Source organism: Rhinopithecus bieti, unplaced genomic scaffold (genome assembly GCF_001698545.2).
Source record: "Rhinopithecus bieti isolate Rb0 unplaced genomic scaffold, ASM169854v2 scaffold_7528, whole genome shotgun sequence".
NCBI classification, from domain to species: domain Eukaryota; kingdom Metazoa; phylum Chordata; class Mammalia; order Primates; family Cercopithecidae; genus Rhinopithecus; species Rhinopithecus bieti.
Genome location: NW_016805391.1, coordinates 16,102 through 33,924, shown reverse-complemented (window position 1 = coordinate 33,924; position 17,823 = coordinate 16,102). Strand labels below are relative to the sequence as shown.

Below are 17,823 nucleotides of genomic sequence, written 5' to 3'. Positions count from 1 at the left end.
TGACCTCCTGTTGCCCTGTCTAAGCTCTAGACAGTAGAGATGGGTCTTGATTGCAGTCACAGTTCCCCGACCTACCTCAGAGTGTGACATGGAAGTGTCTGGTAAATATTTGTTTAGTGAATGAATTTGAGAACTCTTGAGGGCAGAGTAGTACCTGAGGAAAACTTTAATTAAAAAAAAAAATTTAACACAGAAGTTGGGAATGTCAGTTGCATAATGTTCAGACACTATCGTCTAGCTCCTAGATTATGAATTGAAGGGAAATAAACTATGGTTCTTCTCTACTGCTGAGTAGGACTTTATTAAAAAACAAACAAAAAAGTCTTTCTTTGATTAGATTAAGTTGCAGTAGTTATTGTGAGGTTGTTGATACAAACTAAATCTTTTGATATTAATCATAATTTAAAATTATGTAAATCTTGGGATTAAGGTCCCTCTTCCCCTCAAGCATTTTCATATTGTTTTCTGAAGTAATTTGGGTGACGCTTTCTTCTCAGATAAGTGAATACTGATGTTTGTTTTTCGTTTTTTAGGGTTCAGAGCTTTCTGGAGTGATATCTTCAGCTTGTGATAAAGAGTCAAATATGCAAGTATAATCAGTGCATTAATCTATTATTAGTTTCCTTTAAGTGCTCTTCGGTACATTGTGGTAAATAATGTATTTTTCCCCCTTATAGGGAACAAAGAGTGATCATGATTTCTAAATCAGAATATTCTGTGCACTCATCTTTGGCATCCAAAGCTGATGTTGAGCAGGTTGTTATGTATTGCAAGGAGAAGCTTATTCGTGGGGAATCAGAATTTTCCTTTGAAGAATTGAGAGCCCAGAAATACAATCAACGGAGAAAGCATGAGCAATGGGGTACTTGCAATCTTGTATTTTGAGTTATTCTTATGTCACCTAAAAAAATCCTCATCTCTGAGTAATTACTTTTTTATAGAATAATTGACTATGTTGAAAGACTGCAAAAGTCTTCATCTCATCCCATCAGAAGCCCGAAATCATTCTTAACCCATTTTGTGTTTGCCCCGAGAGTACTACGCTGGCAGCGAGCTGCACTTCTTTTTTCTGAATTGGAAATTGCTTAACCACTAGTGTAGCAGCCAAGTTAGTCCAAGGACTAAATTAATGTCTTGGCAACAAACTCATGGTTGAAAGAGTGCTAAATTAGATCTCCATACCACTGTCATCTTAGCTTTAGTGAAATAAATATTTTAAAATTTTTCAGCATTATCTGTATATAGTAATTCTAAACCCCTAGGTCAGTTATTTGAATCTTTATTCCACTCAGAACTTCTATACCATCTAAGTTATTTGGGCTGTAGCCATTCTGGGCCTTCCTTTTTTGTTCATTACTTTTCATACTCAGTTGACAACAGAAAAGACAAGTCAGTTAACACAGAGGACTCATTTTGTGCTGGGCGTAGATGCATTTTTCTTTCACATGCCATGACCAAAAGTCTTAGGCCAGATTCTTTGACTTGTCTGTGGCATGACTGTGTTAACCAGTTGTTGGAAATGGGACTGACCACAGCATGCTTGAAGCCCTGATCAGTTAGTGCACTTCACTTCTACTTAGAAAGTCTCTAGAAATTTTATCTTTTAAAACAAATAAAAACTTACTTTAAAATGATTTGGCAATCATGATTGTTTACAAGAACAATCATGTATATGATGGTTAAAAAAATCTTTACTATTATACTGTGCTATTATTATTATTTTGATCAGCATGTAATTTTTTTTTTTAGTAATTTACATGCCCTGAACATATAGCAGCCAAGCTGTGGGCAGGTAAAAATTAAAAGGTAATACAAATTTCGCTTCTAAAACCAAATATGAGAAAGACAAAAAAATCGGTCCCCTAAAATATAACCCTTTCCTCATTTTGCATGTATTCCTATGATGAGCTGGATTTAAATTTTGCATGCAAACCATTTTTATCTTTCCTAAAGTAAATGAAGACAGACATTATATGAAAAGGAAAGAAGCAAATGCTTTTGAAGAACAGCTATTAAAACAGAAAATGGATGAACTTCATAAGAAGTTACATCAGGTGGTGGAGACATCCCATGAGGAGCTGCCCGCTTCCCAGGAAAGATCCGAGGTATGTTGTGCCCTTCATGACACGTCCTGTACCCAGCAGCAGGAATGGCAGTTTGATTTGTTCATTTCTATGTGCTGTTTTAGAGTTAATTCTGATGTTAATTTACCTAGTAACTTTCTGAAAGTCTAAAATAATTTGACACAGAAGTTCAAAAAGTAGAGAGTAGAAAGTTATAGAACAGAATGGTAGTATGTTTTACATGTTTGTGTGTATGTGTACATCCTATACATTCATGTATTTATATATAGACCTTTTTCTGGTTTTTGTACAGTGACTATTGTGTAATGAATATTGGAGTATAGTACTCTCAATAATTTATCATTTAGATATGTTTTTTGTTTGCCATTATTTCATCTTGGAAAAGGAGGTAAGTGATGAGTGTGTTAGAGCCACATATATTTTCTTAAAATTAGAAATGAAGGAGATTGGAAATAAACTCATTTAAGCTGTATAATGGTTGCTTAATCTTTCATAGTATATGTCTGTCTATGACATAGGATACCATGAAGATAAAATACTTTATTTTCTTACGTATTTGGAAAGTATAAAAATATGTGACTATATGATGGTTTTTAAAAATAGCACATGAAACGTGTGTATATATGTATATATGAAGGAGAGCATTCATTTGTATATATGTATGTGTGTATGTATGCATATATATATACACACACACACGCAAACATTCTCCTTTTCTTTTTTTTTTTTTTTTTTTTAATTTTAGACAGGGTCTTGCTCTGTCACCCATGCTAGAGTGCAGTGGTATGATAACTGTTCATTGTATCCTCCTTAGTAGCTGCAACCACATGCATGTACCACCACACCCACCTAATTTTTTATTTTATTTTTTATAGAGATGGGGTCTCGCCATGTTGCCCAGCCTGGTGCCAAACTCCTGGGCTCAAGCGATCCTCTTGCCTCAGCCTCCCAAAGTGTTGTGATTAAAGGTGTAAGCTACCACATCTGGTCTGAATGTTCTCCTTTATTGCTAACTGCTGTAGTTTGTATTTTTCCAGACTTACTGTGTATGAAAGCACATAAATATGAATACAATAGAACGTTCAACATAAATAAGACTTATTTTCTGCTTCTTCTACCTAACACCTCTGATAGATCTTTCACTACTATTGCATAGATACCTAGCTAATTCTACTTGCAGCATAGTCTTCTGTCATACCTTATAAAAGGGAGTGTATCATGTAGAAACTATTAGAAGTCATGCTGCCTTTCAAGTGTATGTACCTAAAATGCTGTCAGTCTGCCCTCTATAAACTTAGGATTGTGCACTCACATTAATAGTGTGTAAAAGGACTTATTTCTTGTACACATTTGGCTAACATTAACTATACTAAATCTTTTCGAGCACCTGATGTAGTTTCTTTAATTATAGGTGGATTTGGACATTTTTGGGATACATTTAGTGGCTGTTTAACTTTTTTCCTTTACATTGACTGGATGGCTTTGTCCATTTTTCTATTGAGTCATTTCATTTTTTTCTGATTTATTTGTATTTCTTTTTTTGTATAATTTATATTTTCCCTGGATAGTTGTAAGAAATTATTAATAAATTGTTCTTCCTGGCTCCTTTCCTGTGGTATATCCCTGGTTCCCATGTCTTTATTTCTCCTTAATGTCCTCATTTTGGAGGCACACATTCTCCAGTAGCTTATTTAAAAAACAAACAAACAAAAAGAAGAAGCAACAGCAGCATGTTTGAGGGGTTAGTTTTTGAGGTCTCTTGCATGTCTAAAAGCATCTTTATTCTACCCTCATACTTGGTTGATAATTTGGTTGGGCACAGTGTTCTAGGAAGGAAATCACATTCACTCAAGAGTTTTAAAGACACTCATTGTTTTGGCTCGCGCTATTGGTGTGGAAAACCCTGAGTCCTTCTCATTCTTGGTTCTTTGAGATGACGTTTGTTTTTCTCTGGAGGGGTGTAGGGTCATTTCTCCCCGCTGTATGGTGACATATTTATCTTTTCATCCCTTATACTTAGTGCTTAAATGTTCTAGTTTTGCAACTCTGGGGAATTTTCTTAATATGTATTTTTAGAAGTGGATATTTTTTCCTCATACTCTCTGTCAGGCTATCCTGGACTGGTCATTTAATTTTCTTAATTTTCTTAAATTTCACCATTTTTTCTATCTTTGTCCCTTTCCCCCCCTAATTTTCTTTGAGATTGCCTTAATTTTCATGGCCATCTTATTAAATTCTTTTTTTTTTTTTTTTGAGACGGAGTCTTTCTCTGTCTCCCAGGCTGGAGTGCAGTGGTGCAGTCTCGTCTCACTGCAAGCTCTGCCTCTCGGGTTCACACCATTCTTCTGCCTCAGCCTCCCGAGTAGCTGGGACTACAGGCACCTACCACCACTCCAGCTATTTTTTTTTTTTTTTGTATTTTTAGTAGGCACGGGGTTTCACCGCGTTAGCCAGGATGGTCTCGATCTCCTGACCTCGTGATTTCCCCACCTTGGCCTCCCAAAGTGCTGGGATTACAGGCTTGAGCCACCGTGCCCGGCCAGCATCTGCTTTTTAAACAGACTTTTACAATGTTCCTATCTTCAGCTCCACCTTCACTTCCATTCTCAGGTGTAGATTTCTGAACTTGTCTAGCAATTAGGGACATACCGCTCCTAGCCGCCTTCAACAGCTATGTTAAGTGTAGAATTCCTTCACTGTCATTTTGGTGAGATTTTTGGAGTATATCAAGCCACTGTCTTTAAGTAGAAGCCTGCCTTTTTCAAACTTACTTCTCTATATGAATAGCATCAGGTTATAATTTCCAAGTGGATTGCCTGTTGTCTCTAAATCATTTATTGATCTGCTCAGCCTTTCCCCATTGATTTAAAATATCTTTACCATGTACTAAATTTTCATGTATACAAGATCCAATTCTAAAATATCTATACCTTCATTTTAGTCAGTAGATCTCTACTTGATCATTTCATAGGTGTATTTACTACAACTTTCTTTTTTTTTTTGAAACGGAGTCTCCCACTATTTCCCACGCTGGAGTGCAGTGGTGCGATCTCTGCTCACTGCAACCTCCGCTTCCTGGGTTCAAGTAATTCTCCTGCCTCAGCCTCCTGAGTAGCTGGGATTATAGGCGCCGGCCAACATGGCCGGCTAATTTTTTGTATTTTTAATAAAGATGAGGTTTCACTGTGTTGGCCAGGCTGATCTTGAACTCCTGACCTTGTGATCCACCTACCTCGGCCTCCAACTTTCTTACATGTTTTGGTATCTGGTGGAGAAAATCTCTGGTATTGTTCAGAATATTTCTTCAGAATTGAATATTTTGATTATTTATAATCTTTACTAATTTGGTAGGTGAGAAAGTGGTGTCGGTTATCATTTTTGCTGACAAAGGAGGATGAGGTTTTTGTATTTTTTTCCATTAGTCTGTAAAATAACTATTCTTGCCCTAGATATTTGGTGGTGTTTGTTTGTTTGTGGTTTGAGACAGGGTCTCACTCTGTCATCCAGGCTGGAATGCAGTGGTGCAATCTCGGCTCACTGCAGCCTCCTCCTCCCAGGCTCAAGTGATCCTCCCACCTCAGCTTCCTGAGTAGCTGGGACTACAGGCACTTGCCTCCATGTCCAGCTAATTTCTTGTATTTTGTGTAGAGACAGAGTTTTGCCATGTTGCTGAGCCTGATCTCAAACTCTTGAGCTCAAGCAAACCACCAGCCTTGGTCTCCCAAAGTTCTGGGATTGAAAAGTTACAGGCTTCAGCCACCCATGCCTGGCTGGTGTTTTTCTTAACAATTTATAAGCATACTTTTATATGGTGAGAAATTAACTCATCTAACTTTGTAACACTAAAGCATACAATTACAATCTTATATTGATGTGAGTAGCAAAGCAAAGATTTTAAATTTAGAGCTTATTATTCTTCCTGTTGTGAGACAGGCTTTTGTGGCAGTTATTATTACAATTTATATTTGTGTTTCCTATTCTTCAAAGTGAAAATGGCTACGAAAAGTATTTTATTTATTTATTTTTTCCCATTTTCAAGTCCTATCTCATATACCAATCTAAGGGTATTTTAATGGGAGGAACACCATCATGAGCTTTTGATAACACTGATTTGTTGACCTTTTCCCAAAATTAAGTAAAGAGAAATAAGATAATACTTAAATGGTGATACAACTACAGAGACTTGTTATTTCAGTGGTTAGAAATTATGAGCTGCTAATGGTGTCTGTGGTTCAGAAGCTACAAAGCATCCATTTTGTAGAGTGGTCTTTTTGTTGTTGACTGTACATTTCAGAATGCTTGAAGAAGGAGTATGGGGAAACGTCAAGGAAAAAGGAATCTACTGAAGACAGATGCCATGCTTTGAGAAGTTGTAATGCCTGATTAGTAGTATTCTGGACTTCATGGTTTTGTTTTTGTTGTTTGTTTGTTCAACATGAAAGGTTAATCCAGCATGTATGGGGCCAAGTGTAGGCTCCCAGCAGGAACTGATAGCTCCATGTCTTCCAGTCACCCATCAGCAGACACCACTGAACATGGAAAAGAACCCAAGAGAGGCACCTCCTGGTGTTCCTCCTTTGGCAAATGCTATTTCTGCAGCTTTGGTGTCCCCAGCCACCAGCCAGAGCATTGCTCCTCCTGTTCCTTTGAAAGCCCAGACAGTAACAGACTCCGTGTTTGCAGTGGCCAGCAAAGATACTGGGTAAGCTGAAGGTAGTCCTAGAGATGACAGTGATGTGAGTGGCACTTGTCACCTCTACATGACCTGCATTATCAGGAACAGTATGTAAAAGATGAATGGCGTCTGCCTTTTAGTTTTAGATAGGTATGTTGTTGAAAAAGCAAGTGGCAAAATATTGCTCCCAATCCTTTAGGCTTACTTATTCCATGCTTCTTTTAGAGTGTTTATTTTATTTTATACGTTTGTGAATTAAACATTTTCAGTACTCTGAAAGTCAACAGTCACTTGGTAACTGAAGAATACAGCTTTTAGGCTAAAATTGCCTTTGCTCACTGACTTTGAATACCTGCAGAGATCGTAACTGTCTAGACAATTACTTGACATGTATTCTCATATTCCTTCTGTCTTCCCGTAGAGAGCAATTTGGGATTAATACACATGATTCTGTCTCTCAAAATGTACCTCTGCATTGGAAATTTTTACCCCAATGTTGAGGGATTTTCCCAGATTTCAGAAATTATAATTAGTGTCATATTACTTTTTTAATTACCTCCAGTCATTTCGACTCTCTTTTAGCTCGTTTTTTATAGGGATTTGTAAAATTAAAAATGCTTTGCATGTTTTACTTTATACCTTAACAGGGTTTATTAAGGGAACTCCAGCAATGTTAAATAGACACATTAGATCCACTACCCCAAGTGCACTTAAACTGATGTAAATGGCTTGCGTATCATTTTTTTCTTTCTTGATAACCATTACTTTTAAAGGCTGGAGGACATTGCACTGTGGCTGCTGGCTCATCACAGCAAAGGTGTCCTGCACAGCTGAGGCACACCAGTGCTTCTCCATGTCCTGACTCTGGTTAGCTGCCTGGAGCCGGGCTCAACTCTTTAACCTCTGTAATAAATGGGATCATTTGAATAGTCATAGGACTTTACCACATATAGAGATGGTTCTTATTCCTATAATCACTGTGTCACACAAATGTTTACTACCTGGTCTTTTCTGTAAAAATTGTTTTCCTAAAATGGAACTCAAAGGAAAAAAAAAACCATTTTATTTACTTACACTGTAGACCCTAAGTGGTTCCATCTGTATTTTGACAGGCTTGTAATTATTGACTGATTTTTTTTTCTTTCTATTATTTCTTGAGAGTTAGTTAAAAATTCTAATAGATCAAGCATTTTTTTTTTTTTTTTTTTTGAGATGGAGTCTCTCTCTTGTTGCCCAGGCTGGAGTGCAATGGTGCAATCTTGGCTCACTGCAACCTCTACCTCCCGGGTTCAAGTGATTTCTCCTGCCTCAGCCTCCCAAGTAGCTGGGATTACAGGTGCCTACCAGCACACCTGGCTAATTTTTTTGTATTTCTAGTAGAGAAGGGGTTTCACCATATTGGCCAGGCTGGTCTCGAACTCCTGACCTCAGGCGATCTGCCTGCCTCGGCCTCCCAAAGTGCTGGGATTACAGGCGTGAGCTACTGCGCCCAGCCTAGATCAAGCATTTTATTCTCTAGTGTGTCTCAAGAGTTTTCTCTTCCAGATGTGTGAATAAGAGTACTCATGAATTCAAGCCACAGAGTGGAGCAGAAATAAAAGAAGGTAATGTTTAATTATAATAAATGTGTTTCTGTCCATATTCCTCTATATCACTTAGAGGTGTGTTTTGTGACTGTGGTTTATGAAGGCTTCAGGCCTTCATGAACCTGAGTGTTAGATTTCCTGTTCTTAGAGTATAGGTTATTTATCCGTGAACCATTTCAAATAAATGTAGAAATCCACTTGTTAGTCACATCTTTTTAGTTTAACATTCTTTGGAAACGTAATTTGTGAATACATTTCTAGTAAATTTCTCAGGAAATTAATCCAAAACAGAGTCATCTTTAGTATGTTAGGTAGGAAAGGTTATCAGAAGTTTAGTTAGAAGTGTTACACTGTTATTTGGTACTACTTCGTTGGAGGCATTTTCATAGAAGATAATTTTTATAAATAATAAGACACAGATTGGACTTTCACATCCCCCCTGTGTGACTAGGACATCTTTTTTCTGGACAGTTTGGTGAGGAGCAGGGCTGTTTGAAATAGCTGGAGGCTCATTAACTGAACCAAGACTTACTGAGCCTGCTCTGTAGGTGCCAGGCACTGTTATACATAGTTAGGGATGAAGTCATGAACAAAAAATCTCCACGCACACAGAAGGGGAAAGAAACGTACTATTGGAGTTGTGGGGTTGAAATTTCAGAGAAGGTGATATTTGGGTAAAGGGCTGAAGTTAGGGAGCTTCCCATGCCACTAGCTTGGGTAACCTTTTCAGGCAGAGGGAATATTAAGTGTTAAGCCCTCAAGCAGGAAAATCTCTGATATATTCCAAGCACAGCAAAGGGACCAATGTGGGGAGGTAAGCAGGGAGAGGAGGAAGGTGAGGCCTGATCAAACAGGACCCAGGCTGTTTAGGGCCTTGTATTCTATGCCTGACTGCAGTGGAATGAGATGGGAAGCCAGTCTTACGATTTACATTGTGACAATGAACTTGGGATAGGATACAGTGGCACTAAGGGTATAATTTATGACAAAGTTGCTAATCTGGTATAATCCAGACCAAACACTCAATCTGTTTGAGCCTTCATTTCCTTTTCTGAAAAAGGATAATTTTCACCTTATTTACCTCATAGGACTATTATAAAGATAAAAATGAAATATATGAAAGCACTATAATACTGGAAATCATTAGTGATAATTTTTAACGATGACAAACTGGTTTAATTGTAACTTGCTTAAATTGTGTGTCTTTTAAGTTATTCTGATTTGCCTTCTGATACCACATTTTGTCTCCATTTCTTTGCTAGGGTGTGAAACACATAAGATTGCCAACACAAGTTCTTTTCACACAACTCCAAATACATCACTGGGAATGGTTCAGGCAACGCCATCCAAAGTGCAGCCATCACCCACCGTGCACACAAAAGAAGCGTTAGGTAAACTATTTTATCTGAGTGTGTAGCACCTGATGACAAGTTAATGAAAGCTCTTTTGCAACTTTTTTACAGTTATTCTTTTTGTTCTTTAAGGTTTCATCATGAATATGTTTCAAGCTCCTACACTTCCTGATATTTCTGATGACAAAGATGTATGGCAATCTCTAGATCAAAATGAAGATGCATTTGAAGCCCAGTTTCAAAGTAATAACTATTTAAAAGCTACTAAGTGCATAGCATTATAGGTGGTTATCACAGAAAATGTCAGGAATTATGTAAGAGGTGGCCCTGCCCTTGATTAGCTTGTCACATAAGGGCAGGGAATGCATGAAATAAAAATAAGACAGTTCTTGACAAGGTACTCAATGTGTGTGATAGATTTGCTTGATTAAAGGAAAAAGAAAGAATAGTGCTAAAGAAGGACAAAAGCCCCATGGGTAAGAAGGGCTGAGTACTCAAGGTGTGACTTGAGCCTTCACTGGTAGAGGAATGGCTGGGGCAGAGTGTTAGAGGAGGCTGGCAGCTAGCCCACATTTGTTTAGAGTCAGGGGGTTCATGCTAGAAGCCAGAGATCATGATAAAGATAAGTGGGAACCAATTAGACTTAGGAGGACTTGAAATGTAAAACTCAGAGGTTAATTCTTTCTTGAAGGAAATGGAAAACAAAACCCTGACAGCTTTTATTGAGTGAGTCAGGTGACAATAGTAGTGATTTAGGAGAATGATTAACACCTTGCAGATATGTGGCAGGGACTCGTGACCTGGGACTTGAGTACAAAACCCTGTTACCATACTTAAGTCACTTCATCTCACTATAGTGCTTTATTGCCTAGTATTTGAAAAGCTGGTATTAGTTATTTTCTGTCAGCTGTTACTCCTTTTTCTTATTTGTAGTTGAAGTTTAACATAAAGGATGTTTTTTCCTAGTACAATAATTAGATGCTATTTTTTATTATATTGCAGAAAATGTAAGATCGTCTGGGGCTTGGGGAGTCAATAAGATTATCTCTTCTTTGTCATCTGCTTTTCATGTGTTTGAAGATGGAAACAAAGAAAATTACGGGTAAAAAAAAAATACCATCTAGTTAATGGGTTGCAGCAGAGTTTTCTCTGGGACCAGAGGTGGTGGGGTGGTGAGGAGAGAATGTGAACTGCTAATCACATGGTCAAATGAGCCTTTTGACCACACGACCAGGGAGGTGTTGCCAAAGTTCTCCAGATCTGCAGTACTGCAGGAGTTCCAAGAGAGCAGGCCTCCCATAGCCAAAGCATGTGTTGAAAAAGGAAAACAGTGGTGAACTAGCAGAGAACTGAGGATTCTGTGGATTTGAAATCATATTAGGTGTGAATGAATTCACCAGTACAGGTATCCATACATGCTCTGTTTATATTTGCAGCACTGATAAAGTAGACAAGGAAGTGGCTTATACTGGGTGTTGCTGCAGAGAATGTGTTTTAAGGCTAAGGGATATTACATTAGAGAGCTTTTACCTCAGGGTAGAGAGGGGTAACTCCAGGAATTTTCATTGTTAATAGTTTGAACCATGGAAAGAGAGGTGTCAGTGTGAACTAAAGGTTTTATGGTATTTAAGAAATTCATAGTGAGGTAGAAAGGAGAAAGGGCATGGCTAGCTCTCAGAGAGGAATTCCATAGCTAGACAAGTGCTGAAAATTAAAAAAATATGTTGGCATCCATGACTTTCCACTGGCCATGGCCTTAATTCATTTTTGGCTTCTAAAAGTTATGTGACAGAAATTGCTGTATTTTCCACCCTCACTTAAGACCTATCATTATCGGTTTACTTTTATAAGTTAATTCAGTTACACTCAGTTTTGCTAGAACTGCTATAAAAACAAGGAATATCTATATAAATATTAACTCATTAAATAGGATAAGTAGAGAACTTTTCTAATGGTCAAGTGATGCCATTTATTTCCTTAGCATATTTTACTATTTATAATTTAGCAAATCTTTCCTTAGATTACCACAGCCTAAAAATAAACCCACAGGAGCCAGGACCTTTGGAGAACGCTCTGTCAGCAGACTTCCTTCAAAACCAAAGGTAAGCAAACCTGTTTTATCTATGAAATGGGTCCTACAACCCCATCCACTTTATTCTACCAAATGATTATGCCGGTCAGAGGATATTGTGTATGTGAAACTGTGCTGAAAAATATGAAACATAGGAAGAATATGTTTCTTTTAGGACATTATGTAATAATTATTCAAGAAGAAATAGGGTATATGCATATTTTCCAAGTGTCCTACCAAAATTATTTATTAATATTAATTACTATGGCGGTTTCACATTTATCCACACATTCTTTGAATTTTTTCCTCCAGTTTAATTCATCTCCTTTTGAGTGTGGCTAGATTTGGTGACTTGCTTCAGACAAAAAGGAAAGGGAAAGAGAAAATTAGATTACAGTAGGGAAACATGGCAGATTCTTCCTAACCATGTGATTTGGTCGTGTTGGCAGGAATAAGTCATGTTGACAGCAGATATCCCCTAATATGATGTAATGAGAAGAACACTTCACCTCTGATATCCTTCCCCAAAATCTGTAACCCCAGTCTAATCATGAGAAAACATCAAATAAGCCCAAACTGTGTAGGGACATTCTACACAGTTTCTGACTAGTGTTCAAAAGTGTCAGCACAAGAAAGACTAGGAAAGGCCAATAGACAATGACAGACTCAGACTCAAGGAGGCTAAGAACACTTGACAACTAAAGGTGACATGGGATCCTGGATTATCCCTGAACAGAAGAGGCACATTAGTGGGAAAAAAAGGTGAAATCCAAATACTCTACAGTTAATAGTACTATTTCGTTTTTACAAATGTGCCACAGTTCTATAAGAAGTTGACATTAGAGGAAGCTTGGTGAGGAGGGTATGTGGAAATTCTGTGCTATGTTTGTAACTCTTCTGTAAATCACAACTTTTTCAAATTAAAAAATATATACAAAATTTGAAAACAAAAATGTGGCTCTTGCTGTAATGTAACTCCACTGATTTTCCAGTTCTGGGGAAAAGAACTGGACCATGATATTGTGGGCTGTGTTAGCCAGGGGTTGACATCTGTTTCTTCTTTAATTCCTATTTCTTTGGATCGTAAAGTGTTAATGAGTAAGGTTTCAGGGACAAAAGAGGGAGATTGCTGCTTTTTTTCATTTCATCTTCTGTTATAGGAGGAAGTGCCTCATGCTGAAGAGTTTTTGGATGATTCAACCGTATGGGGTATTCGCTGCAACAAAACCCTGGCACCCAGTCCTAAGAGCCCAGGAGACTTCACATCTGCTGCACAACTAGCGTCTACACCATTCCACAAGCTTCCAGCGGAGTCAGTGCAGAGTTTAGAAGATAAAGGTGTGTGTTACACTATTTTAGTGTTTGTTTTCTGCCAACTTTGATTCTTTCAGTTTTCTTCATGAAGTTTGATTCTTATAGTTTTCTTCATGAAAATTCCACATGGGAACTTTGAAAATCATAAAGAAGAAACTTAAAATCTGTTCATTGTATTTTTCTCATAGGTTTTTTTTCCTTTGGCATATTGTCTTCCTAAAGTCTGTGTATTTTTAATATATAATAGCTTAGATTATAGGTAGAATGGGAGAAAATCTATAAAAGCATTTAAAGGAAATAAGGTCCAACCCATTTGTGTAGATAGAACATGTTTATTTTGTTTCATAGCAAACAAAACAGCCACTACAGACAGATTAAATTATTTGAATGCTAAAAATAATGAACATTTATATTTTCTAATTTAATAAGAGTAACAGCCAATTTTAGTCTTAGATGTGTGTCTACACACATATATGTCAACTTTATTAGACATATAGCCAAGTATGATAGTCAGAAAGTCTTATTTTTCTTACTTTTAGTGATCTGACTTTAAGAAAGCAATGATAAAACTCACAAGTAGTCCTTATTTCTACACTGTTTCAAATCTATCACCCTATATCTTTAAAAGTTCATCATATATCTGAATTGAATCCTAATATATGACATTGTCATTGAGCACAGATAATTGTTAACTATTTATTAAGTACCAACCTACAAACTAGATAGTCCTCTCATCATCCAGAGGATTGGTTCCAGGAACCCCTGCAGATACCAAAATCCAGGTGGATGCTCAAGTTCCATAGTTGACCCTGCAGAACCTGTGGATACAGAGGACTGACTGTGCACTAACTGTATCATTGCTCACACTTTTTTTTTTTTTTTTTTTTTGAGACGGAGTCTTGCTCTGTCGCCCAGGCTGGAGTGCAGTGGCTTGATCTCAGCTCACTGAAAGCTCCGCCTCCCGGGTTCACGCCATTCTCCTGCCTCAGCCTCCCGAGTAGCTGGGACTACAGGCGCCCGCCACCTCGCCCGGCTAGTTTTTTGTATTTTTTTAGTAGAGACGGGGTTTCACCGTTTTAGCCAGGATGGTCTCAATATCCTGACCTCATGATCCGCCCGTCTCGGCCTCCCAAAGTGCTGGGATTACAGGCTTGAGCCACCGCGCCCAGCCCACACTTTTAAAATGTAGCAATTGTTTACCAAAGCAATAATAGAAGAGCTGCCAAAGAATTTCACTTCACTGGATGGAAGCATATTTTAATGTGGGTTCTGAGCCTAGAGACCTAAACATTTTTGACCAAGGATTTCTTAGAGTGTTAATCCAATATAATATGTTTCTTTTCTGAATCTTAAAGGAGAGGTCAGTTGAAACGTTGACAATTGCCAAGCACCATCACAAGCTTGCCTTTAATTTAAAAAAAAAAAAAAAAAGATTAAAGCCTTTTCCATCCAGGAAAGGTAGTTTAATGAGTCTAAAGAATCTTTCAAAAAGTCAATATTGGCTATTCTTAGAGTATTTGCCACTTTGGCTCTATAAACAGAAACTAATGTTCTAGTGCTAAAAAGTAATAACACCTGTTCAGTGAAGGAATATCTGATAAAATGTAATCCAACATACTTGGATTATACAGTATTATATATTATTATTATACAGTATAATATACATTATTATAATCACTTGGTAGAAGTTTATTCTGTATTTCTGCCCTACCTAGTTTATCTATCTATAGACAGATTTTTTTTTAATTATAGGGAGTAATAAATATTGCCAGGTTGCTTTCTGATTTAAACACAAAATCGTTTCAATAAATTAAATGCTAACTTAGTCAATCAACTAATTGACTACAACATGTTAAAGTGAAAGACACAAAATATCTGCCCTCCAGAAGCATTGAAGCCTTTTACTCTCCATGTTCTTGTCTCCAGGTTCTCCTGAAGCTGGGTGTAGCCCTGCCATCCATACCAGTAACTTCCCATGGTCTGGTCATCCTGCCCACAATGGACTTGCCACTCTCTCGACCCCTTTTTTCTTGAAGGATTGTTACGGATTAGATGTAGAGTTGAAATGCTCACATATATTAGTAGTAGATTTTATTTGTTTGCTTGTTTTTAAGAGATACGGTCTTGCTATGTTGCCCAGGCTGAGTGCAGTGCAGCTTCAAACTCCTGGGCTCAAGTGATCCTCCCACCTCAGCCTCCTGAGTAGCTAGGGCTACAGGCTCCTACCACCACATCTAGTTAATTTTAAAATGTTATTTTAGGGATAGGGTCTCACTATGTTGCTCAGCCTTGCCTCAAACTACTGGCCTCAAGTCAAGTGATCCTCCCACCTCAGCCTCACAAAGCACTGGGATATAGGCATGAGCCACTGTGCCTGGCCAATAGTGGATTTTTTAAAGTGATTTTTTCCTCCCATTTTTTGAATCTTATTATACATTTTACAATGGAACACTATTTTGAAATTCATAATGTAAGTCAGTGTCAAAAGAAATCCTAGATTTTGTAACCATATCAAATGGTGTGGGTTGTGCACACATGTGCATCTAACATATCTGTCTCTAATTTTTGAATCTTTCAGAAAATGTGGTAGCAAAACAGTGCACCCATGTGACTTTGGATTCTTGTGAAGAAAACATGGTGGTGCCTTCAAAGGATAGAAAATTCAGGTATTGTGAGGGTTTATTTGGTTCTGTCATTCTTGTCATTTCCATTCTAACATTGCTTACCATTTCCATTCTAGCTGTGCCTTTTAGGCTGCAATAGAATACCTAATTTTAGCCTTAAAGGCTGATACAGATTTTATGGACTAGTAACTTTAAGTCAGAAGATACTCTCCGTGAATATACATACAACAGTGAACCTAAGCACTTGATATATCAGGCCAGTGCTTGATGAGGAAACATCAGAGAAACCAAGTTGAAGGACATTCTACAGAATACCTGGCCAGTACTCCTCAAAACTGTCAAGGTCTTGGGAAAGTAGGAAAGGCTAAGAAACTGTCACAGATGAAAGAAGAGTAAAGAGACATAACAACTAAATGCAACATGGTACCCAGGACTAGATCCTGAAGCAGAAGTTCCTTAGTGAAAAGAGTGGTGAAATCGAATGATGTCTACAGTTTAGTTAATAGTAACAGAGCCAATGCTGGTTTATTAGTTTTGACAAAGGTACCATTGTAATAGGAAATGATAATCTTAGCAGAAATTGAGTGAGGAGTATACAGGAATTCTCTATTATCTTTGCAACGTTTCTTTATACCTAAAATTATTACAAAAAAAGTATAGTTGAAAAAAGTTTACAACAGGAAAAATGTGATAAGTGAAAATAGCAGTGTATGAAATTGCATGTCTAAATTTATTTGTATAAAAATACATACTTCAGTATGTTTAGGTAGATATTTGGGTGTGTGTGTGTGTGTGTGTGGAGATATATGTGCAGTCAGTTCTCATTATTCACTATAATTCTATAGAGTCACCACAAACACTGAATTAGTGAATACTGAATATTCTTAAAGGGAATACAGACAGCATCCTGCAAGCCTCTGATAACAACATTTTGTTGAAAAACACCTTATTTATTATATATTGTCAATTCATTAAGATTGAATTCATGTCCAGCAAACACTGACTTACACCTAAATAAAGCTTATCTAATACACATATTTTCACAGGTTTCTAGTGCTTAGAACATTAGAGAGCACTTCAGCACTATACTTTGGGACCATTTTCAATACCAAAATCATCAAGAAAAAGCACAAAGACACAAAAATTGTGGCACTGAGTACAGCTCGAAAAGGATGCTTGTTTACAGTATGAGAGCTGGAACAGGAAGGCTGAGTATCACTTTGTTCAACCTTAGCTGAGAACATGTATGTTAGGTGGCTCAATTTTTCACCACTCTGCATATATGTAAATGACTGAAAAATCACTATTGATTTGAAGCTTACAAATGAATTTTAGCATGCAGGTGAATTCACAAATATGAAATCCATGAATAATAAGGATCAACTGTATACTGTGTGTGTGTGTGTGTGTGCATGTGTACACGTATGGATATATGTGTATACATATACATCCATATACAGTCATGCAGTTGCTTAACAACTGGCATACATTCTGAGAAATGCGTCCTCAGGCAATTCCATTGTTGTGTGAACATCAGAGTGTACTTACGTGAACTTAGATGGTTTGATTAGTTTACTACACACCTAGGCTATAAGGTATAACCTGTGGCTTGTAGGCTACAAACATGTACAGCACGTTACTGTATTGAATACTGAGTGGCATAAGAATTTGTGTATGTAAACATAGAGAAGATACAGTAAAAATACTGTGTAAAAGATAAAAATGGTGTTCTGTATAGGGCACTTCCCATGAATGGAGCTTGCAGGACTGAAGTTGCTCTGGGTGAGTCAGTGAGTGAGTGAGTGGTGAGTGAACGTGAGGGACTAGGACATTACTGTATACTGCTGTAGACTTTAGAAACACTATAGTTAGGCTACACTAAATTTATATATAAAAAAACTTTTTCTTCAATAATAAGTTAGCCTTAGCTTACTGTGCCTTTTTTACTTTAAAACTTAAAACTTTTATCTTTTGACTTTAGTGATAACACTTAGCTTAAAAAACAAATACATTGTACAGCTCTACAAAATATTTTTTCTTTATATCATTCTATAAGCTTTTAAAAAAAATTATTTTCACTTTTAAACTTTTTTTGTTAAAACCGACCACACAAACAT

The 17,823-nt window shown here is 37.2% G+C and overlaps 1 protein-coding gene across 1 annotated transcript in view; it reads left to right on the top strand.

The window, feature by feature from the left end:
* The window catches only part of BUB1 (BUB1 mitotic checkpoint serine/threonine kinase), a 42,247-nt gene that overhangs the window by 9,858 nt on the left and 14,566 nt on the right, over positions 1 to 17,823 (top strand). Inside the window, exons 7-17 of the mRNA XM_017872318.1 lie at positions 534 to 586; positions 678 to 862; positions 1,954 to 2,105; positions 6,527 to 6,786; positions 8,305 to 8,363; positions 9,608 to 9,736; positions 9,830 to 9,940; positions 10,700 to 10,799; positions 11,718 to 11,799; positions 12,929 to 13,106; positions 15,661 to 15,748. Coding sequence (XP_017727807.1) covers positions 534 to 586; positions 678 to 862; positions 1,954 to 2,105; positions 6,527 to 6,786; positions 8,305 to 8,363; positions 9,608 to 9,736; positions 9,830 to 9,940; positions 10,700 to 10,799; positions 11,718 to 11,799; positions 12,929 to 13,106; positions 15,661 to 15,748 — 1,397 coding nt within the window. The remainder of the gene's footprint in view (positions 1 to 533; positions 587 to 677; positions 863 to 1,953; positions 2,106 to 6,526; positions 6,787 to 8,304; positions 8,364 to 9,607; positions 9,737 to 9,829; positions 9,941 to 10,699; positions 10,800 to 11,717; positions 11,800 to 12,928; positions 13,107 to 15,660; positions 15,749 to 17,823) is intronic.